General features: G+C 42.1%; 1 protein-coding gene and 1 non-coding gene across 5 annotated transcripts in view; both read left to right on the top strand.

The window, feature by feature from the left end:
• Positions 1–19,941, top strand: part of osbpl9 (oxysterol binding protein-like 9) — a 48,107-nt gene extending 28,166 nt beyond the window's left edge. The window contains exons 1-22 of one of the 4 annotated variants that reach the window (XM_052458032.1): positions 779–799; positions 920–996; positions 5,036–5,131; positions 5,286–5,333; positions 5,759–5,788; positions 5,900–5,950; positions 6,328–6,366; positions 8,782–8,872; positions 9,383–9,487; positions 12,004–12,163; positions 13,976–14,088; positions 14,867–14,982; positions 15,078–15,163; positions 15,320–15,497; positions 15,655–15,739; positions 15,822–15,932; positions 16,048–16,111; positions 16,336–16,476; positions 17,284–17,362; positions 17,548–17,639; positions 17,871–18,006; positions 18,265–19,941. In XM_052458032.1, coding sequence (XP_052313992.1) covers positions 5,903–5,950; positions 6,328–6,366; positions 8,782–8,872; positions 9,383–9,487; positions 12,004–12,163; positions 13,976–14,088; positions 14,867–14,982; positions 15,078–15,163; positions 15,320–15,497; positions 15,655–15,739; positions 15,822–15,932; positions 16,048–16,111; positions 16,336–16,476; positions 17,284–17,362; positions 17,548–17,639; positions 17,871–18,006; positions 18,265–18,339 — 1,719 coding nt within the window. In that variant the 5' untranslated portion in view covers positions 779–799; positions 920–996; positions 5,036–5,131; ... (1 more) ...; positions 5,759–5,788; positions 5,900–5,902 and the 3' untranslated portion in view covers positions 18,340–19,941. Of the gene's footprint in view, positions 1–778; positions 800–919; positions 997–2,021; positions 2,256–5,035; positions 5,132–5,285; positions 5,334–5,758; positions 5,789–5,899; positions 5,951–6,327; positions 6,367–8,781; positions 8,873–9,382; positions 9,488–12,003; positions 12,164–13,975; positions 14,089–14,866; positions 14,983–15,077; positions 15,164–15,319; positions 15,498–15,654; positions 15,740–15,821; positions 15,933–16,047; positions 16,112–16,335; positions 16,477–17,283; positions 17,363–17,547; positions 17,640–17,870; positions 18,007–18,264 lie in introns of those variants that run through there. The other 3 variants (XM_035782216.2, XM_035782235.2, XM_035782227.2) reach the window with 3 other exon arrangements.
• A 1,666-nt stretch (positions 19,942–21,607) lies between these two features.
• LOC118396471 (small nucleolar RNA snR60/Z15/Z230/Z193/J17) lies at positions 21,608–21,696 on the top strand. Its single transcript, XR_004828199.1, has one exon. It is a non-coding gene; the product is annotated as a small nucleolar RNA snR60/Z15/Z230/Z193/J17 (small nucleolar RNA).
• Positions 21,697–24,119: the final 2,423 nt, after the last annotated feature.

The following is a 24,119-nucleotide window of genomic DNA, read 5'->3' as shown; positions in this document are numbered from 1 at the left end:
CTGTACGTTCAGTGACTGTGGGGACAACGTTGTCGACGCAATTATTAATAAAGCCGGTGACTGATGTGGTAAACTGCTCCATCCCATCAGATGAGTCCTGGAACATATTCCAGTCTTTGCTAGCGAAACAGTCCTATAGCTTAGCATCCGCTTCATTGGACCACTGCTGTATTGAGCACGTCACTGGTACTTCATGTTTTTGTTTTTGCTTGTAAGCATGAATCTGGAGGATAGTTAGGGTCAGATTTGCCAGATGGAGGGAGAGCTTTGTATGTGTCTCTGTGTGTGAGGTGATCTGGAGTTTTTTTTCACACCTTGTTGCAAAGGTGACATGCTGGTAAAAATGAGGTCAAACGGATTTCAGTTTTTCTGCAGTAAAGTCACCAGCCAGTAGGAGCGCTGCCTCTGGGTGAGCATGTTCTTGTTTACTTATGGCCCTATACAACCCGTTGAGTACTGTCTTAGTTCCAGCATTGGTTTGTTGTGGTAAATAGACAGCTACGAAATGTATAGATGGAAACACTCTTGGTAAATAGTATGGTCTACAGCTTATCATCTGTCCGTCAGAGTGGAGGGCCTCTCTGGTCTTTTCAGTGTAAATGTCAGACGTTTTGTTTGCTCTGTGTCTTTGCTCTGAGGGTGCAGCCTGGCAACAGGCTGTGTCTCGTCAGGAGACCTGCCTTGAAAGTCTCTTGCCCAGCGACGCACCAGAAGGGTTGCAAGAACCCCCTTAGCAGCTGCAAAGGCACAGCACAATGAGCACATAGTTAACTTGTTGGGCCAGATGAGCACAGATGAGGTGCTCTAGTCTTTCTTGTAGCTACAAAGTTACTACTAGGTGAAGCACTCTGTTGCTGTTGTAATAATTCCTATCTCGACTATGGCTCATCTGCTGTGTTTTGTGTGTTTTTCTTCTCAGCTCGAGATGCAGACGAACGGGAGAAGTGGATCCATGCCTTAGAGGGGACTATTCTCCGTCACACCCTCCAACTGCAGGTAAGTCACTCATCTGTTCAGACCAGCTTCACTCTAGTAATACTGGGGGTACTAGTCCCAAGCCATTGAGTTCAGCTAAAGAGGAGAGTTTTTATTTATTAACTTTTTATTTGAAATAAACTTTCTCAAATGATGGGGATAACTCTAGCTGCTGTTGCATTGTAAAACACATTTTTTGAAGTGTGTCTGTGTATTAACCTTCAGAGGGAACATAATTTGAACTGTATTTCTTCAATTTGTTCTTTTACCTAAGACCACAGGAAATAATAGAGGAACTGTTGAGAACATTAAGCAATAGCAGTTTGTTTCACCTTTTGGAAGCATGTGTTGTCAAAATAACCTTTTCATGCTATTTGTTGAGGTCTTTTGGATGCAGGAAATTGGGATATAGAATTAATATCATGCCTCTGTCAGCTTCATCGCAACTAGTAGCACTGGGACACTGATGGCAGGCAAAAGCACTCTTGTTCTAATCAGTGAAAGGGTTAATTGGTCATCTGAGAATATAAGGAAATTAGTCTGGACACAGTAAGAGTGTCTCTGTGTGGTTAGGAGCACGGTTTGTTTAGACTGTTGCCGGATGATGGGCATCATGTTTATCTATGAAAGCCTGTTTTTAAAGAGTGCTGTGTATTAGTTGCTCTCTAAACTGCTAATTTCCATCTCTTATTTTGGTCTGTGCCCTTTGTGGCTCACAAATAGGTCTCCTTTCTCTCACCAGCCTTAATTCTACCCTCCAGTTGTTTATGTGCCTTTTGTTCTGCTTTCCTTCTCTAACCCACTCCTCCCCTCTGCCTCACTCTCTCCGATCCCCACCCAACACTGCTGACTGGCTGCCTGCTTGCAAACACTGTAAGCGTGGAGTCATAGCGGGGTCATGTGACCTGGACCAAATCAGAGTCCTGCTTACTCTTTCAGCCAGACATCTGCACCTCAGCTTTATCCAATCAGAGCAGCTGTTGTTGCTTGTCACATGGGCTTGTGCTGCCTTTTTTCTCTTTTTTTTAAAAGAAAGTCTGTACTTCCTGTCAGAGCGAAAAGGATCCTGGATTAACTTTGCCTGTGTGTGCTGCTGCTCAGCTGATGTAGAACGTACCGCAGATGTACCAGACGATGCTTTTGGTATTCCTGCTGGCAGTCTATAGGAGTGGAGAGTACTAGAACAGTCGTTTGTTTGCGTAAGGGAGGAGAGAGGAGCTTTAGGGTCAGCTTTGGCCTGTGCATTTTGACGAGGCATGTCCCTCAGAGCTCTGCGTCCTGTGAGTACCACACTGGGGGGAAATGGTTGGTTGGAGTGCGACAATGCAGTTAACTGGGTCATGCTGTGTGGAAAGCCTAACGGGGAGGGGGTGAGGTGTCTGAGTGAAGGGTGGGCTAGATTGGTGAGCTTTTCCAATGTCTGGTGGTTAGTGGGGGTGGGTGTGGTACACTAGCATAGGGAGGGATTGTCTGGTTAGACAAAGCTCTTTTTGGAACAGAATGTGTGAACATGCCAAAGCTGCAGATACAAGCCTACATGACCGTCCTCTGGTTTTATAAGCTGCTCTAGTCCAGCAGAAGGATCCCTTCCATCATGGTGATATGGGCTTGTGTTGACATAACAGAAATAGAGAGCAATAGGGACTCTCTTTCCCTCTTTGTTTGTAATGTTAACGGCTTTGTCCCTCTGCAATTATGAGGTCCATGTCATATTGATAGCATTTTTCTTAACCTTTTAAAATACAGCAGGGGCCCGCTCAACAGTTCTTGGTATGTAAGTGTATGGTAGGACTTTTCAATGTGAAAATTGGTATGGAATGATTTTGGTCAGTGGGGTAAATGACTCTAAAAGTCTGACATGAATAGAGGGAAAGTCCTGTTCTATGTCATGTGTCTTTGGATGCAGGTGTTCAAACAATACAGCTTCTCACAGGTGTCAAAATCAGTCCATGTTGTGATACTTTACCCTCACTCCAAGCCAGCACTATTACTGTCGTAAACATAACCATGAGCATGCATTTCCCCGCAAGTAGGTTGACGTCGCTTTCAAATTCACAATATACAGTCGTGGCCAGGATTTCTTTATTTTTTATTCAGTTGATTTCCTTGCTACCCATTCACATCGCTCCGGCCAAACACCTAACATCTAACGTTTCTTCTCCACCTTGAGTCTGGATTTGAACTCCTCATCTTGTCGAATGTGAACGCATTCAAATCGTTCGGATTGGTCCCAGAAATCAATGGCTTGGGCCAGAGCCTGAACACACGTGGGTAAAGCGGTGTTTCCAGAATAGACATTGGCTTTGATACTCTGATTGGTGTGTTGTTTTGTACCAAGCCCTTCACTTTGATGTAAGCAGAAATGACTACGTTGGAAGTGTCAGACTGAATGTATGTAGTGATAGGGCAGCAGAATTAAATTCAGTATGAGTCGTCAGGCAAGGATTTGATATCCGGCGTTTGTATTTATTAGGAATTCTCTTTTCTGCCTCTTCAAACGTTGTTGATAGAGGAAGAACAAGAGAGACACCGGACCTGTCTGTTTCTTAGACACAAACATGAAGCTGTGTAGATGTCTGCTTGGCCACAAACGCACACAAAAAACACTCACGAGAATCCCGATGCCCTCAGTCCTGGGACTGTGACCACTTAAGAGATATCTCTATCTCTATCTCTATCTCTATCTCTAGATAGATAGATAGATAGAAGTGCTTTTTTTTTCTCCCCCAAAATTCATGGTATCCAATTGGTAGTTAGTCTTGTCTCATCTCTGCAACTCCCGTACGGACTCGGGAGAGGCGAAGGTTGAGAGCCGTACGTCCTCCGAAACACAACCCAACCAAGCCGCACTGCTTATTGACACAATGCCCGCTTAACCCGGAAGCCAGCCACACCAAATTGTCGGAGGAAACACTGTACACCTGGCAACCGTGTCAGCGTGCATGCGCCCGGCCCGTAACAGGAGTCACGAGAGCGTGATGTGACCAGGCCATCCCTGCCGGCCAAATCCTCCCCTCTAACCCGGACGACGCTGGACCATGGGTCTTCCGGTCGCGGCCGGCTGCAACAGAGCCTGGACTTGAAACCAGGATCTCTAGTGGCACAGCCTTAGACCACTGCACCACTTGGGAGGCCCTTCACTTAAGGTTTTTAAAGAGGAGATGGATGTATTTTTCTGGTTTTTCTTGGTTACCCCAAGCTCTAAAGAGCACTAATGCCAGACTCCTCTTCCCCACAGATTGAAAGGAGACTATTCTTTAGCTTAGCAAATTACCTGTTTTTATTTTATTTGCTCAGGCACCTCTTTAGCCACCAACACTAAGCAACTTGCTTCTATATTGATAGCGAACCACCTTTGATCCTAAAGGAATTTCAGAAAAAAAGGCCCAGACTTTGGTCTCTTTAAAGCTTGTTATGTTTTACAGTTTACACTTTAGACAACGCTGGGGTTAATGTGTGTTAATGGCTTTTCTTCACATCCCTGTACGATACATTTCAGTTGAGAAACAGGCGTCGTCCAAAGGCGCCTGCCAAACCATAGGACATGCTAAGACCAGAGCAATACTGAGAGAGGGGAGTATATGATTTACTTACTGTCCAGCAGTGGTTATGGATGTGTTTTATGAGTTGTAATATTGTAAGGTTCAACTGCTTTGGTTAAGCATTAGTTTTCAGGTATTTTTGAGGAAGTTGTTGGGTATTTCATTTCTGTATTTTAGCCAAGCTAACTTCCAGGTAGTGAAGGGACTGTTCTTGTTTTGTTATCAGCAGGTATGGTCAGGCAGGCTAGCAGGCAAAGCCTTTAAACAATGCTAGTTGAACAATTCATATCACTACTTACTGGAAGCTTCTCCCAAACAGTTGCTGTTTTGTGCTGCTACATCCCACTTTTTTAAAGCCCCTCCAGGAGAATATTTAACTTTTTTTAATCTGCTAACAAACTTTCAGAGTAGAGGTGCACTGGCAGTAAAATTCTTTGTCCGAAATAGGTTACTGGTGGAAGCTGAAAACTGTCATACTGGGCTGTGAAGTTCTGCTCTTTTGTCATTTTCTATTTTAGGAGGCAGAGACAGGATTTGTTCCAAGTGTCCAAGACTTTGAAAGGAAACTTGCAGAGGCTGACGCGTACCTACAAATTCTAATTGATCAGTTAAAGGTGAGCCTTTTTCACATTTGAGTGACTAAGTAGGACAGTGACTTTCATAATAACGGTGACTGACTCGTCACTGCATCATCGATGAATGTGTTTTTATTCGGCTCCTGATTTGAGTGTATCCTCTTCAGCTTCTCATACATCTCCTCTCTTCCAGCTCTTTGATGAGAAAATCAAGGATTGCAAAGAAGATGAGTCGCGCAGAGTGAGTGATATATTTCTTCTCTTGTTCACAGAACTGTGGCTGATAATTATTGACTCAGAGATTTTCTGTCAGTTTTTTAGTAGCTGTGATTCACTTCCTTATTGAGATCATGAGTTTAGTTTTAGGTCAGTTTGGAACATTTAAACTCTAGGTTATTTAATATGGTGAAGACAATGACCTGTTGTGATGAACATAGGACACCAACTATAGTTGGGGTTAGGGTTAGGGTTAGGGTTCACTGTTTGGCTGGTCTAATGCCATGATTGTGAAAGAGTTTGAACAAAGCATGTTTCTGCGTTGGTTTCACAGTGCCGATCTTTCTCAGTCAATGACTCACCTAACTTTGAGTCCTGAAGTCTAGTTAGGTGTTAAAATAAAGTCTGAAGTGAAACAGCCATTTTTCATCATGTTTTTCTCCTTTAAAGAAAATTGAAAATTTGAAGGAAACCACATATGTAAGTAAAACACCATTTTTTTTTTAAAAAAGAGAGAAAATCCTTATTTTCAGAATCACCTGTCTGAATTTGAGTGCGGTGTTTCATTCTTTGTGCTGTTTCTCTTTTCAGAGTATGGTAGAGTCCATCAAGCACTGTATTGTATTGCTGCAGATTGCCAAGGTAAAAAGGACTCATTCATTTGACTGTGGTGGGGCTCTCATTGCATCACTGTCATGTCATTGTTGTGAGACCACATCACGGTACACTGCATGTTTTCGCCTCGCCAGTAGTTTTCCACTTAACTCCAGCCTGGGTTGTTGTTTATTGTGGGCAGTTTGCTTCATTCCATTAGGTTCCATTTTGACATTTTGGAGAGGTGATTCTCACATACGCTCGATAATCTTCGAGCTCATAATGATGTTACCATTACAAATGCTCTGACTTTCTAAATAACTTGATGGCTGCTTGAAAGAAGCTCTTAACAACAAGCTCATATCATCATTACATACAAACAGTTGAACATTCCTCAAGTAACGTTTTCTTCTCAAAATTTTAAGGATCAAAGTAACGAACAGCAACACGCATACGGACTGATAGTAAGTTCTGACGTTCTCTGTCCATTAGAAATATCGAAATCAACCAAACCTCTATCCTTTTCCGATTAATTCACGCTAAACGATAGAAAAAAAGACGAATCAGATCTGTAAAAGTGCATGCCATTTGTTTAGAAAAATAGCTTCATCTTGTATATTGCTCTTTCTTTTGCCACGCCACTATCCCCTTTCTCAGCTGAAATCATTTTATTTTTTGTTGCTGATAATAGTGAGAAACTTTACTACTTCTTTTAGACACAACATCATTCTGCTTCTTTTATGACACGTTTGTAGGAGTGTGTGTGAGTGTGCTTATACCCTCCCCCAAATCGCCATCGATTTTGACTTACTGTGCATGCCTATTGAACCGTCAAGGACTAATAGATGTCAACCAGTCAAAGGCTGTTTACTGGCTTCCCAAAGATGTTTTTAAGTCGGAATCCCATAGAATCAGCCTGCCAGGCCAGTCTTCTGACAGTAATCTCTCTGGCCATTAGCCTTACATATATAGACCCTCTTCTAACCATGCCTTAAGCACACTCGAGCTCTAACCCCTTCCCTCAGCCTGCACTAGAGGCATCCTTTACTGTTGGTTTCATCTCTAACTAGTGAGGCCACACTGGCTCCACCACGGTGGAGCAGCAATGTTTCTGTAATTGGCTATAATTAGGAGTGGCTGCCTTACTTTCCAGAAAGCACGTGGACAGGGGGAGGGTGGAGTGAATGGAAAATGAGAAATCTCCCAAATTTCACTCCGACTCCTGTTCTAAAGGGCAGAGAGAGGACTGAACTTCACTGCATGCCTTCATTTCCTTGATTTGTTTTTGATTTTTTTTTTTAATATTTCCACTTTCCTGACTGTAAAGATCCTTAGTTGATGTAGTGACTTCTATCTGCTCAGTAGAGTAGTGTGAAATCTTCCATTCTGCATGGTGCCCAACTTATTTTCAGACCACACTCTCCTTCATTCTCTGTCATACCTCAGTATGCTGCTCACTGTTGTGTTCTGAGATTGTGTAGGACTTGATGATTTCTGACCTCCTCTTGTTCTGCCTTTTGCTGTTGACAGAGTTAGAGGCACAGGGTCAAAGGTATCACTGACCCATAAAGCTATGGCAGCAGTGCACTTTGTATAATGTGTGTACACATGTTTAAGATAAATTGATAAGGCTAGACCACAGTTAAATATACCTAGGATTAAAATCTGTGGGTTTCAAATCTCAAGAACTTTAATAAGAGAAGTGTTGCCATCACATTATGTAACTCGCTGGAATGTCTTTTTTTTGTCCTAGATTTAGCAGGGTGGAAAATATGTTTGATCATATTAGGTTTTACTGTAAGTGTTGTGATATACAGTGCCCTCTAGGTGTTGTTTTGGCTCTGTACTCCAGCACTCTGGATTTGAAATTAGGTTAAAGTGCAGAATGTCAGCTTTAATTTGAGGGTATTTTCATCCATATGGTGTGAACTGTTTATTACAGCACTTTTGTACATAGTTCGCCCCATTTTAGGGGATTAAAGATATTGAAACAAATTCACTTACAGTGCATTTGGAAAGTATTCAGACACCTTCCCAGGGAGGTGACCAAGAATCCGATGGTCACTCTGACAGCTCCATAGTTCCTCTGTGGAGATGGGAGAACCTTCCAGAAGGACAACCATCTCTGCAGCACTCCACCAATCAGGCCTTTATAGTAGAGTGACCAGCCTGAAGCCATTCCTCATTAAAAGGCACATGACAGCCCGCTTGGATTTTGGAAGCATGGTGGCAGCATCATGCTGTAGGGATATTTTTCAGCGCCAGGGACTGGGAGACTAGTCAGGATCGAGGAAAAGATGAATGGAGCAAATTACAGAGCGATCCTTGAAAACCTGCTTCAGAACACTCAGGACCTCAGACTCGGGAGAAGGTTCACCTTCCAACAGGACAACGACCCTAAGCAGATAGCCACGACAACGCAGGAGTGGCTTCGGGACCAGTCTCTGAATGTCCTTGAGTGGCCCGTGTACAAAAAGTGCCGTAATTTCCAAACGATTTACCCTATATGGATGAAAATACCCTCAAATTGAATCTGACAATTTGCACTTTAACCTCATAGTAATTGTATAATTACAAATCCAAAGAGCTTGAGTACAGAGCCAAAACAACAACACGTTTAACTAGCCCAATAATTCCGAATGGCGCTACGTAGTTAGATATTTATTAGGTAGAACTCAATTTTCCAATATTTACCGGAAGCAGAGTGAAAGGTAATTGATCTTTCTAGTCATTGGCAGTGTGTATTTATTTTGTCCTTATAGTCTGCTCCGTATTGGTGCGTTAAGTGCTACTGCTGGTTTAGGTCCATCTGCAACGCACATTGCTCTAACTACCTATTATGTTTTAAGACTGGCACCATTTTGTCTTGCCCTGTACAGAGCACCATCAACCCAGTGGATGGGATATTTCAGCCTCAGGACACTTCTTTAGTCAACGTAGCCATGCCAACACAGACCACCCTCCCCACAGGTACAGTATACAGAGAGCCATACACACAATCTAATCTACAATCCTATCAGGAAGAGTAGCTCCTCAGAATAAAAATATCCATTAGAGTCCACATACGGATAGTGTATACAAAATTGACTATTTGATTTCATGGATATAGATTAGCATTGGATTTAATACTTTCAGATTTTTGTACCTTATAAATGTTTATTTCTTGAAACACAAATCTATAGTGCCCCCTGGTGTGCTTGAATCCCTATTTTTCAGCACGTCCACTTCCCAATGTAGGGCAATCTAAATTAAGCTTTCTCTGAAATTGGACACAAATCCAATCCCAAGGTCGAGACCCCGTGTCAGCAAAGTTTAACATTTTAACAGTCACAGTTTAATGGATACCTATGACTGCTTTGCAGGTTTAAAAAAATAATAATGTAAAGGTTGCTCTCAGGTCTGTAATGACATTGTCTGTTGCATTATAAAGCAGTGTTCTCATGCCAGAGCCTTCTCCTTTTTCTTGTCTCCTTTCTGTAGATGGCTCCAAGATGTGTAAAGGAGAACAGCGGCCATCCACTCTATCAGTGGGGCCTGTTGTCACGGTGATGGGCAGCCTGCAGACTCCGACCCCCAACAGCACAGGTCAGAGGTCATCACACTCTAGTGGTCAGGTTACCCACACTTACAGTTCCTTCAGAAAGTATTCATGCCCCTTGACTTATTCCACATTTAGGTATTTAAACAAAAATTATTATTTAAAAAAATGTTACCCCTTTTTTTTTTCTCCCCAATTTCGTGGTATCCAATTGGTAGTAGTTAGTCTTGTCTCATCGCTGCAACACCTGTACGGACTCGGGAGAGGCAAAGGTCGAGAGCCATGCGTCCTCTGAAACACAACCCAACCAAGCCGCACTGCTTCTTGACACAATGCACATCCAACCCAGAAGCCAGCCGCACCAATGTGTCGGAGGAAACACCGTACACCTGGCGACCTGGTCAGCGTGCACTGCACCCGGCCCGACACAGGAGTCGCTAGTGTGCAATGAGACAAGGATATCCCTGCCGGGCAAACCCTCCCTAACCCGGCGCCGCCCCATGAGCCTCCCGATCGCGGTCAGCTGCGACAGAGCCTTGGCTCGAACCCAGAATATCTGGTGGCAACAGCTAGCACTGCGATGCAGGGCCTTAGACCACTGCGCCACCCGGGAGGGCGAATTTAAAATCTATTACTTTTTCCCCCCGCATCCATCTATACACACGACCCGATAATGACAAAGGGAAAACATACTTTTTATTTTTTTCATTTACTGAAAATAAAATACAGAAATATCTCATGTACGTAAGTATTCACATCCCTGAGTCAAATCACCTTTGGCAGCGATTACAGCTGTGAGTCTTTCTGGTTAAGTCTCGAATTCTGGATTGTACAATATTTGCCCATTTTATTATTTTCAGAATTATTAATGCTCTGTCAAGTTGGTTGTTGGTCATTGCTGGACAGCCATTTAAAAGTCTTGCCATAGATTTTCAAGCAGATAAGTCAAAACTGAACATTCAGTCTTCTTGGTAAGTGTAGATTTGGTTGTGTGTTTTAGGTTATTGTCTTGCTGAAAGGTGAATTCATATCCCAGTGTCTGATGGAAAGCAGACTGAACCAGGTTTTCCTTTAGGATTTTGCCTTTGCTCAGCTCCGTTCCACTTATTTATTTATTTTATTCTGAAATTCTCCCCAGTCCTTAACGATTAGATTACAAGCATACCCATAACACGATGCAGCCACTACTATGCTTGAAAATATGGAGAGTGGTACTCAGTAATATGTATTGGTTTTGGCCCAAACAACACTTTGTATTCAGGACAAAAAGGGAATTGCTTGGTCACATTTTTTACAGTATCACTTTTGTGCCTTGCTGCAAACAGGATGCATGTTTTGGAATATTTTTTATTCTGTACAAGCTTCCTCCTTTTTACTATGTCAATTTGGTTAGTATTATGGTGTAATTACAGTGCTGTTGATCCATCCTCAGTTTTCTTCTATCACAGCCATTAAACTGTTTTCAAGTCACAATTGTCCTCGCGGTTTCCTTCCTCTCAAAGGGATATTCAATGTCTGCCTTTTTTTTCTTTTTTCACCCATCTCCCTGGTCGAATGGTTGAATCTGTTTGAAATTCTGTTTGACTGAGTGACCTTACAGATAATATATATGTGTAGGGTACAGAGGTGAGGTAGTAATTTAGAAAATCATGTTAAAAACTATTATTGCACACAGTGAGTCCTTGGAGCTTAATTATGTGACTTGTTTAGCAAATGTTTACTCCTGTACTTATTTAGACTTGCCATAACAAAAGGGTTGAATACTTATTGACACAAGACATTTCCAGCTTTTCATATTTAATTAATAAATAAATAAAAATCAAAACATCTTTTCACTGACATTAAGGGGTATTGTGTGTAGACAAGTGACCAGGCTGTAACAGAACAAATTGTTTAAAAAGTCAAGAGGTGTGAGTATTTTCTGAAGGCACTGTAGCTTGCAGCTGTACTCGGACAAACATTTCACTCTGTCACCTAGAACTTGCATTTAGGGCTTGAGTATCCACTCAGTGGGAATGTCACGTCATAATCACCACACACATAAAACACTATTGACTTTTTAAAATGTACTCAATTGTATTTTTCAAAATGGGTTTTCATTAGGTTTGTGTCTCTTGCTAGAAACCGCTGTTAGCAACAGGAAGTTTTGTTTTACTACTAGAATGTCTGGGGTGTATGTGAAGCAAGGAGAGCACCTTAGGTACTTTCTACAAATGTCATTATTCCTCTGGCTTGGTAGGTCCTGCCTGTTTTCAATCCTGCTGATGCTGCTGAATAAAAGCTGAGCTGTGCACTAAGGAAGAATCCTGGGAGCACACATTGCACTGCAGGGGAGATTATGCAAGGAATAAACTTCTCATGGTTCTCTAACAATATGGGAACAGAAAAATGGTGTCCATATGATCACTGAGAGGAAAAAAGCTGCATAGAGCCTCTGTATGATTTTAGTTCAAAGCAGTAAACAAAAATAGCCATTTTTGCAATACATGGTTTAGGCCCATCTCAGCTGGGACCTCCTGCTCACCCCCACCCTGTTTTCTCTATCTCTCTGTCTGTGTTTCAGGGAGTGGCCCCTCGGCGCCCAGCAGTAGCGTTGCCTCTCCCAGTCACATGACCATCACCTCCCACTCGGTCCCTGACTTCTCTTACTCCAGCAGTGAAGACGAGTTCTATGACGCTGACGAGTTCTCCCAGAACAGCACGTCTCCCAAACACTTCCTAGAGTGAGTATTTACTCTCTTTATCCATCCACACAGCAGTATATTGGGGATTACAGAGACAAAGGACGGTGATGGAAATGGTCCACCTGACCACATCCTGGCACTCTATTTCATGATTTTATTGATCCTTTGTTGTCGTTGTACATTTGTGAGTTGTGCTTGTATACAAATGGCAATTTCCTGAAACTGGTCTGATTCAACCCCATGTTAAATACTTGATGGGTAGGGCTGTGGCGGTCATTCAATTTTGTCAGCCGATATTGTCATGCAAAAGACTGCCGGTCTCACGTTAAATGGCTTTAACATATACACGTTTAGCAGCTCCAGGCCTCCATGCATACAAGCCGCTGATGCGCGCCTTTGGAACATCCACATATAAACATTCTAATAAATCAATTGAATATATACCATCACAATAAATCCATTATTTATTTCAGGCAGGTCAAAAAACCTTATGAAATGAAGAAAATTTATTTCAGAAGAACAGAATATGAGTTGGCCGACTGTGTCATCTGGCTTTGGCCATGCCATAGGCTGTAGGCTTGTTCATTTAGCTGACAAGATATGCCTAAGTCCTGTGCCATTATTTTATATGATATGATTTTATGGTAAAAATATCATTGCACCTAGCTGAATAAAATGGCTATGTAGAGCGTAGAAGTTTGAGCTCTGTTCCTTCCCTCGGGCTGCACACACTGTTCTCTCATCAAGTGGTTATATTTTCACACCTCAGATTCTCTTGTCTTTACTAATATGTCAAATTTGCTTAGATTTAGAATGGCCCATTATCCAATGGGCAGGAACGGGCACAGGCAAAAAGGCATCCTTATGCACTCAAATAGGCGGTTAGTTTTTCAATCATGCAGGGTAGGCTACTCCAGTTATTTCACTGTACACATCAACCCCTGTTTGAGGAGCATGCAGCCTCTTGCTGCACGACAGGTGATATTCCACCCAAACTCTGTATGCCATGGGCTCTCCAACCATGTTCCTGCAGCTAGCCAGTGCTTCATTTGGGAAACCAAGTGAAATCTGTCAGGGAACATCGGTAATAGAACGTTTGGAGCAGAGCATAAGGTAACCAGTCCATCCAGTATGCATAATAATGCACTCCACACTCAAAGGCAATTACTGAAATGTGTTTAATTTTGGAGTGTAGGATAGACCAATTATGTACCAGAGACACATTCAATCTTTATTTGTTTTAAATGTTGCCGTGCGTAATATGCAGTAGGCTATTTATTGCATCACGGAAAATTATTATTTTCATTTGAATTTTTTCGGCCTTGATCACATATATAGTGTTTGAATTAATTATCACCTAAGAAAGCACTGTCCATTATGTTGTTAGGCTTTGAAACAACATCCACAACAACCATGTTTTCCACTCAGTTTCAACCTGTTGTTGAACTTCTTCAAATTTTAAAAGCACATACTGTTTTGATAAGTGTTTGATGTGATTTTCAGAGTGGTTAGAGGGACAATAGAGCCCTGAGTACCATGCCAGTAGGACATGATGGTAGTTAGCAAGTTGGGTACTACCAATACATGTCCAGAGTGCATAAGAGGAGATTACCGTACGGTCACGTGGAATTTTACTGTGGTCATGACTCATGACTGCTGGTGTGGCGGTAATACAGTCTCCGCACAATCCTAGGTATGGGAAAATGCAACTTGTCATAAGCTGATTGTGTTTTACTGGAGGTGTGTTTTAATCCTGTGCCTTAATGGCATATATTTCCTATTAGGTAATCAGTTATTTATTTCTGTGCATCCCTCCACCTTCATCTCTCCCTCCATCCTTCTCTCTGTCAGTCCCTCTAGGCCTTCTGCTGCTTTGCCTCACAGCGATGATGGAACAGTGCTGAAACGACCAAACACTAACGAGTCCCTCGACTCCTCCATGTCTAACGGCACCACTGACGCAGGTGACACACACACAAACACATGCACATTGCCCTACTTCTCCTCACACCTGTCTACCTCCAACAATAACCTACAGTGAGACCCAATAGTATTGGGACAGTGACATGTTATTGTAATGGTGAGAGGTTAGCATATCTTGGGGGTATGATGTTTGTGTGTCTAACATTCGCACTCATCATTATTCACAATTAATTCAGGACTATCTGTAATCATGGTAGCATCCATATTAATGTACAAGTGTTTAGAAACATTCTATTCTTATTTACAATAAAATTCACTCCAAAATGACACCATACATTATTTTCCATTCATTTCTATTGGGCACAAAATAATCTGAAACACAACCAAAACTAACAGCAAATGCATCCAACAGATTTGTAGAGTCACAAGCTTGATGTAATCATTGCATGCTAAGAATATGGGACAAAATGCTAACTTGTGACTACTTCAATACACATTTGTTCAAATACTTTTGGTCCCCTAAAATGGAGGGGCTATGTACAAAAAGTGCTGTAATTTCAAAACTGTTCACCCAATATGGATGAAAATATCTGCACTTTAACATCATAGTCATTGTATAATTTCAAATCCAAAGTGCTGGAGTACAGAGCCAAAACAACAACACAATTGTCACTGTCCCAATACTTTTGGAGCTGAATGTATTTTTATGTAACATCACTTTGTGGCTGATGTTTTCTTCAGGAACAAAAAAGAGGATGTCAGGCTGTCCTGTATCAGTGGTGTAGGTGTTTTTAACTGTCTGCTGTCTGCTCTGGTCAGATCAATTTGACAGCCATGATGATGAGGCGGAGGATCAGGGGGAGTCTGTGGAGGAGCACAAGAGTGTCATCATGCACCTGCTGTCCCAGGTGCGACTAGGCATGGACCTCACCAAGGTAAGAGCTCTGTGTGTCTGTCTGTCCTTCTTGTCACTGTCTCTTTCTCTCTTGCTAACTGTTTCTTTATCTTTCCCTCTCTTCTCTCTCCTCAGGTGGTCCTCCCCACATTTATCTTGGAGAGGAGGTCTTTGCTGGAGATGTATGCTGACTTCTTTGCACATCCGGATTTGTTTGTCAGGTATGTCACTTCAAATTCTCTCCAACAGTTTCCAAAAATAAGGAAAACATTTTGTTTCAGAATCCCATCCATGGCATTATGAACAGATCTTTGCTTAGTTGGGGTCATAACCTTTGTTTGATCCAGTGGTGTGACGGCTGATGTTCTCATCCCCAGTATCGCGGATCAACTGGAACCCAAAGAGCGCATGGTGCAGATGGTAAAATGGTACATGTCAGCCTTCCACGCAGGGAGGAAAAGCTCAGTGGCCAAGAAGCCTTACAACCCCATCCTGGGAGAGGTCTTCTTCTGCCACTGGGACCTGCCTTCAGAGAGTGAGGAGCCCACTGCAGTGGTGAGCACTGACAGATCCCATTGTACCACAGTAAAGACTGACAATTTATATTCATATGATATGATTTTTAAGTAAAACTGTAATCAATGTTAAGTTTTGTAATATTTTTTTTGTCAATTATTTACTAATAAATCAATGCTTAACACCAACCCCTCAGGAGCCATCGTCAGAGGGTCCAGTGCCATGGTCTTCAGCCAACAGTGTGTCTTTTGTAGCAGAGCAGGTCTCTCATCACCCCCCCAGTGAGTCTCCCCACCCAGTCAACATTACAGAGAACCAGAGCCATGGAGTTAACTGTACTGTTACCTTTCCTCTTCCTTGTAGTTTCTGCATTCTACGCAGAGTGTCTGAGCAAAAAGATTCAGTTCAACGCCCACATTTGGACCAAGTCAAAGTTCTTAGGAATGTCAATTGGAGTCCACAATATTGGCCAGGGTAAGAAATCTCTTCAAGCACTTACGTAGTCCATAAATGTGTGTCCTCACACACTTAAAAAACCTTATGGTCTTCTGTGTGTTCTGATATGTGTGCTTCGCTCTCTCTCCTGTAGGCTGTGTGTCCTGTCTGGAACATGACGAGCACTACATACTCACCTTCCCCAATGGCTATGGCAGGTAGGCTCATGCTTTAAACGTGAATAACACAAACGCACTCACTCACACTCACTCACACTGTCTCACGTTTGTTGTTCTGGAAATAATAGTCCCAGTTAACTTATTTTGAATTGAACTCCAGTACAGCGCACATGATTTACTGTATGTAAAGTGAGTGTGTATAAATGGGTATAATATGTTATCAGTATTCCCTGACATGTAATGGGTGCTCCTTCTCTCTTCAGGTCGATCCTGACTGTCCCATGGGTGGAGTTGGGTGGAGAGTGTAACATCAACTGCTCCAAAACGGGCTACAGTGCCAGCATTGTGTTTCACACTAAGCCCTTCTACGGTGGCAAGAAGCACAGGATCACCGCTGAGATCTTGTAAGGGGATTTTCCTATTTTTAATCATGCATGTAGTGTTACATGCTGACCCCACCCCTCGCGTTACAAAATAAATGTACACATACATGTTATTCAATCATTGCATTCAAACTGCTCGCGCGTGTCAACGAGCATCTCTGTAGCCAGGCACTAAAATAGAACCAGGTTCTATTTGTGATGCTTGACTCACTGCAAGTCCCATCTCTCCCATCTCCTCATTGGTTTTTAGGAGCATATACCCACGTGGGTGTGGGTATGAACATGAACTGAGGTCCACACTCCAGCTAAATTGGTGGTGGTAATGCACCTTAAAGTTGGTTGCCAACTGCCATATAAAGTCCAAAGAAGAAGACTGAAGGAGGAGAGATTACTAGAAACTAACTCGGGTCACCATTTTATCTGTAGATTAATTGTCGGATTAGAGAAACTTGTGCATTTCAGGTAAAATAACAACCTAATGTTTATATCCTAGAACTAGCTAAATTGCCATAAATGTTTAATGTTTTTCAACCTGTCCCCAAATTAATATAGTTGGTTCTGAGTTTTGATATTTCAACCTGTGTCTTGATCGCGTCTGGTGTGGATGGACAAAATCAACATGCGGACGCACGCGCGCACCCGGTCTAGTCAGCATGTTAACCTGTTCTTGCTTTATTTACTGTGCTCATAGCAGTATATAGAAATCAGTTTTTGTTGTGATGTTCGACGTGTTCTAAAGGTTTTGTATCATTTCAGCCAATAGTTTTGAAAAGCCAAAACTGGTTCTCAAAATGTTGTATTATATATTACAAATGTGTTTGTTTGCAGTCCTCCCAATGACAAGAAGTCATTCTGCTCCATCGAAGGAGAGTGGAATGGAGTTATGCACGCTAAGTGGGCATCTGGGGTGAGTTGAGTTTAGAAATGTGATCTCTGCTTGTTGTCAATGTGGGATTTTCAGGAAAGGATTGTTCTTTTACATTTTATATCTGACCTCAACACTGAAGGTTGACCTTGTATATTAAAATCAAAATAGAAAGTGTTCATATTTTATTCGTAAAATAGAGTTGAAAGTGTATCTCTTGAATCCAGGAAAACTCCTTGTTCATTGACACGAAGAAAATGGGCTGTATCAAGAAGAAGGTGAGGAAGTTGGAGGACCAGTTGGAGTATGAGTCCCGCAGGTGAGAAGCCTCTTTCTTCATATTATCATGGCCACAGAACTACAGTAATAAGTAGCTGTTTTTTATTTCTTCTGTCCAGTCCCCTTTCTGTGGATGTGGGGGTAGTAGCTCCTGTCATGGCATCCAGTTTAATGGCGCTATCAATCCAACCAGGCACAAAATAATCCGATTTTAACAACTTATTTTGTTTGGTCTGAAACCTCAAGTCACTGTTTTGTGTCTGACCCTCAGCCTGTGGAAGGATGTGACAGTCAGCCTGAAGTCGAGAGACATCGATGCAGCAACGGAAGCAAAGCACAGGCTGGAGGAGAAGCAGAGGGGGGAGGCCAGGGAGAGGAAGGAGAATGAAATGCAGTGGGAAACTAGGGTGAGTGTGCCTATTCTTATCACACATCTCCAGAGCCCTGACAGCAATATTAACAGCCACCAGTCCATATCAAGGTTAATAGCTCACGGTCATGATTGTTTAATATGTCGATGGAAAGTATATGACTCATAGGGTGCCTCGCTTGCTTGTCAAAATATTTGTGAATTGCAGATGTAAATGTTAACCTGTACCTTTTGGATTTTTGAAAGAGGTGTTGTAGTCCCCAATGATTTAAGTCTCCATGTTTACTCCCTGCAGTTGTTCCATGAGGATGGAGAGTGCTGGGTCTACGATGAGCCTCTACTGAAAAGAACTGGATCACAGAGGCACTGAGGCCACAGATACAGATCTCGGAGTCTTAATAAGAACTCTCTTTCAAACCACTTCTTATCCAGGCCTTGGAATGACTGATGATTGAACATGTACACAGCTTTGCATTTTCAAAGTTAAAATGGAATGAAATTAAGAAGAAACATCTACGATGTAAAAAAGAAAACCCCTTGTTTTCGCCAACACCACCTCCACCTCTCCATCCCCTAAACGACTAAAAGAAGCATAATAACAAAACCAGTACCAATGCCCTTCGGCTACACAAACAAGCTCTCACAATCTGTCAGGAGGATCCCCACGAGGGTCCCTGAGGGGGAGGGTGTTTTGATTGAACAATCCTTGAAAAACAGCATTCTATATCTCAGGGAAACTGGTGACTGAGGAATGAAAGCTGTACCTCTGGGAGTTTGACGGCCTTATGGTGGAATCACAATGGGGAGAACTTGGCTTGCCTACAACTAGCTACAGCTGTTTATATATAGATACATATGACGAATATATATTATTTTTTATTTCCTTTCTCTTTCCTTATGGCAATAGTAAATATTTGAGGAAATTAACTCTGTGGCAACACATCAGGAATCATTCCATTTCCCCTGCTACATTTGTCCCCTCTCAAGTTCGTCAACATTGCCTTTCCCAATGTACTAAGTTACCATCTAGTGTGTGTTTATCTGCTCAAGAGGACCAGAAGAACCCAAGAAGTATGCATTTGCAAGATAGACAGAAGGTGGAGTCGAGGAAGAGGACTTGTCTCCATGTTGATTATTTTCCCTTTTGGCATTTATGAACAAATGTATGTTTTGTTTTTTGTTTTTCAGATGATTGGGTAACATGTTAAGGAGCTTTAATGAGAGTAGGTTTTATTGAGTGCTGCTAGTGTCCAAATTTGGTTGAGGGTGCAAAATGTGCTTTCCAATTGTTGTTCAACAGGAAAGCATATAATAGTCTCATGTCTGCTTTCAAAATAATGGTTAATTCCCAATTCAGTGCAACATCATTTTAACCTCAATAAGCAGATGTTTGGATAAGTACCTAAAATAAAATACAGATTTTTTTCACTTGAGCATATGAATCATTAGGTATGTTTGTGGATATTCTTTAGCGAATCCATTATGTGCAATATTGTAAGCTAAAGTCAGATATGTTAATTTACCCCTCAGAAGACATTTTTATCAGTAAGCAAGGCCAGGTTATACAGTACATGAATTTACTTTTTGGTCAGCGGAAAGGAGTTGTGACCGAAACAATGTGTAGGGATATAGAACACATTCCTGCTGAATACACGCATGCGATGATTGCCTGTGGTGGAAAAACTCAAATTCAGGTGGATTTTCATCCTATTCTCTCTAAAGTAGGTAAATACTGTGTCTTCTAAAATAATAGAATTTACAGAGTTTACACACAAAAAAAGCCATTATTTTTTCATGTTATGTCTTTGTAAATTAATATTGAATTGAGGCCTTGCCATACATTTCCACAGCACTGTTTCGCTTCAAAGGAGCAATCAAAACAATGTATTTTTTATTTCCTTGAAATCATAACACTCGATTGTATCGCATTTCCATGTTCATTGATGCAAAATATTAAATCTCCCTGAGTTTACCTCTGTTTAGTGTTTGACACCCTTCATTAAAAAAGATTGTGGCATAAAGGCGCTCCATGGTCAATCTGACGTATTCATTGGCCAAGCATAATTTACAATGAGTGGTACGGCCTCTGCAGTTGTCAGGGCATTCATACTTCTTGCACTTCACGGATCAGCGCAGAACTGTTGGGAAGAAAGTGAGTTTGTGTTTATATTGGACCAATCATGTCAATGCGGAACTAAACAGAGCCCTCGATGCGGTATGGAGCTCAATTTGGCCTCTGCATGTCACCTGAGGCCCCACAGTTGCGTCACACAATATATGGCGCCTCCGACCACATTTTTGGATCAAGCATAAATTGTCTCCAAATGCTGCAGGGCCAATGCAGAGAACAGATTGACCAAGTAGCGCCTTTAGTTTATCACATTCTCATTGGTTAATGGGTCGTACCATGAGAAACAAACTCGTGTTTGGCCAAACATAGAAGACGATGCTGACTTCCCATAACTCAATGCGAATGCGTGCCATACAAATTCAACCTCTACTGTTCCGTTGGTCTCCTTCGCCTCTTGAGTCTTAAAGGTTATCATCGTAGCTTGTATTGTATATGCCAACTTTTTGTAATCCTGTGAAGCACATGCATGTTGTTCCTCATACTTGAATAGCTATGGCTGTTAAACGTGTCATTCTTGGGCAAGGACCTAGTGAGGTCGTTTTGCGCTCGCTAGCTAGCAGGCCTAACTTCACCACGTATTGTGAACAAGTATGTCTTCAGTATCAACCACACACAACTGTATTCTAATGGGCACTGTTTAATTTAGAAAGTCGGGGTAATTAACGCAGGAAAGTAGACCGGAAAGCTAAGCGTCCCATGCTCACATGATGAATAAGTGTTGATAGGGACGGTTCAATTGAGGAAACGCCAACCGTTCTTACCTTGTGAGCAAATGCTATTGCTTTGTATCAATGTTATTGCAACGTTGATAGTTAATAAGTGTCATTGTCTCTCATAGGCTCCGTTTTCAGGAATATCCTCGTGGCTCACCTTCGGTAAGAGTGCTAAATTAAATCACAGAAAACCATTTCGCTACAGAGGCTTTTTACTTTAAACTAGTCTACATTTGTCAATACCAGTTTGCTGAATCTTTTATTTTTTTGTGTGCAGGTATTGGGGAGAAGTACGTCAAGTGGAATATGCACAATTCGGTATGAACGATTATCTGAGTCTTAACATCCATGGTATTAGCAAGGTTTGGTGTAACCCAAGATTGAGACCTGTCCCATTGATGACCCCATTTGCTACTCGACCTGTCAGGATGACGAATCTTCAACCACCAATTGCGTGTTCTGAGGCATAACATGAGTATGACATATCTGTTAAGCACTTTTATTAAACTATATTTTCTCCTTTTACAGCTGCAAACCTTAATCTGTATTTTTCCACTTAATCTCATAGCAATTTTCACATGTACTGTAAATGATTCGATTCATAAACATTGGTGATCTCTCAAAAATACATTTTTATTGACAGTGCAGTTTAATTTAGTTCAGCTCTTCTGGTCTCTGAGCTGAAATGTAACATATTTCTTATCTGCAAATGGCTTACGTTGTGGGAATGAAATGATCTGGACCTGTTATGGTAAATTACCTTGTGTACTCAACCAACATGAGACTGCTATCATCTGATTCAATGATGACTGCATAGTTAAGCAGCTAAACCATGATGATTATTTAGCGTTGTCTTTCACTCCTATCTGACATGTTGGGTTGATTAGGTATTTGACCCCTCACTGCATAGGGAAGCATCTAACTTTGTATTTCATTCAGGAGATAATGGAAATGACAAACACTGGACAACGTTGAAATGGTTTGCCTAGGCTAACATTTTTGACACTGACTGCATTGTTCATCTGATTCTGTGACAAAGTATCTTTTGCACCTGTGCTGTATCCTTCAAACTGTCAAGTAATTTTGTTGCTTAACAGGTTCTTTACAGGACTCTGCAGGTGTCCTGATGACCACATGGTGTGGCAGGATACTAGTGGCTGAATGAGGTCACCAACAAAGATCCCATATGAACTGGCAGTAAAAGGCAGTGCTATCTGAAAGAATGACATAGAACCAGGTCTCTGATCTTTTTGAGGACATAATATTGGTACACACTCTTATGATTGGTGATTGCTTTTTGTGTTCTTTGAAACATTGAGCATTTTGAGTATAATTTATTTTCAGTCCCAGTAGATGCAGAACAAGGATCTGGTATGATTAGGATGAATGCGGTGAGCTACAAATATATATATATTTTTTAATAAAGTGGATGCCATTGAATCGGTTTTCTGATATTGTTGAGATGTTATTGTTACGTAGGCCATGGTGGCGAAGTAATTACAATATGGCAATTAAACACTGGAATGGTAGATGTGCAGAAGATGAATGTGCAATTAGAGATACTGGGGTACAAAGGAGCTAAATAAATAAATACAGTATTGGGATGAGGTAGATAGATGGGCTGTTTACAGATGGGCTATGTACAGGTGCAGTGATCTGTGAGCTGGTGCTTAAAGCTAGTGAGGGAAATATGAGTCTCCAGCTTCAGTGATTTTTGCAGTTCATTCCAGTCATTGGCAGCAGAGAACTGGTTGGAAAGGCGACCAAATGAAGAATTGGCTTTGGGGGTGACCAGTGAGATAGACCTGCTGGAGCACGTGCTATGAGTGGGTGCTGCTATGGTGACCAGTGAGCTGACATAAGGCGGGGCTTTACCTAGCAGAGACTTGTAGATGACCTGTAGCCAGTGGGTTTGGCGACGAGTATGAGCGAGGGCCAACCAACGAGAGCATACAGGTTGCAGTGGTGGGTAGTATATGGGGCTTTGGTGACAAAACGGATGGCACTGTGATAGACTGCATCCAATTTTATAGATGACATCACCGAAGTCGAGGATCGGTAGGATGGTCAGTTTTACGAGGGTATGTTTGGCAGCATGAGTGAAGGATGCTTTGTTGCGATATAGGAAGCCGATTCTAGATTTCATTTTGGATTGGAGATGCTTAATGTGAGTCTGGAAGGAGAGTTGGCAGTCTAACCAGACACCCAGGTATTTGTAGTTGTCCACGTATTCTAAGTCGGAGCCGTCCAGAGTAGTGATACTGGATGTGCGGGCAGTGATCGATTGAATAGCATGCATTTAGTTTTACTTGCATTTAAGAGCAGTTGGAGGCCACGGAAGGAGAGTTGTATGGCATTGAAGCTCGTCTGGAGGTTAGTTAACACAGTGTCCAAGGAGTGGCCAGAAGTATACAGAATGGTGTCGTCTGCGTAGAGGTGGATCAGAGAATCACCAGCAGCAAGAGCGACATCATTGATGTATACAGAGAACAGAGTCCTCCCGAGAATTTAACCGTGTGGCACCCTCATAGACTGCCAGAGGTCCGAACAACAGGCCCTCTGATTTGACACACTGAACTCTATCAGAGAAGTAGTTGGTAAACCAGGCGAGGTAATCATTTGAGAAATCAAGGCTGTCGAGTCTGCCAATAAGAATATGGTGATTGATAGTTGAAAGCCTTTGCCAGGTCGATGAATACGGCTGCACAGTAATATCTCTTATTGATGGCGGTTTTGATATCGTTTAGGACCTTGAGCATGGCTGAGGTGCAACCATGGCCAGCTCTGAATCCAGATTGCATAGCAGAGAAGGTACGTGGGATTTGAAATGGTTGGTGGTAATCTGTTTGTTAACTTGGCTTTCGAAGACCTTAGACAAGGTAGAATAGATATAGGTCTGTAGCAGTTTGGGTCTAGTGTGTCACCCCCTTTGAAGAGGGGGATGACTGCGGCAGCTTTCCAATCTTTGGGAATCTCAGACGATACGAAAGAGGTTGAATAGGCTAGTAATAGGGGTTGCAAGCAATTTGGCTGATTTGTAGGGGTCCAGATTTTGCAACTCTTTCAGAACATCAGCTATCTGGATTTGGGTGAAGGAGAAATGGTGGGGGCTTGGGCGGGTTGCTGTGGAGGGTTACGGGCAGTTGACCGTGTTAGGGGTAGCCAGGTGGAAAGCATGGCCAGCCGTAGAGAAATGCTAATTGGAATGATCAGTTATAGTGGATTTATCGGTGGTAAGTGTTTCCTAGCCTCAGAGCAGTGGGCAGCTGGGAGGTGCTGTTATTCTCCATGGACTTTACAGCGTCC

The sequence above is a fragment of the Oncorhynchus keta genome, chromosome 1 (assembly GCF_023373465.1).
Source record: "Oncorhynchus keta strain PuntledgeMale-10-30-2019 chromosome 1, Oket_V2, whole genome shotgun sequence".
In the NCBI taxonomy this organism is placed as follows: Eukaryota; Metazoa; Chordata; class Actinopteri; order Salmoniformes; family Salmonidae; genus Oncorhynchus; species Oncorhynchus keta.
This window is presented reverse-complemented; position numbering and strand designations above follow the sequence as displayed.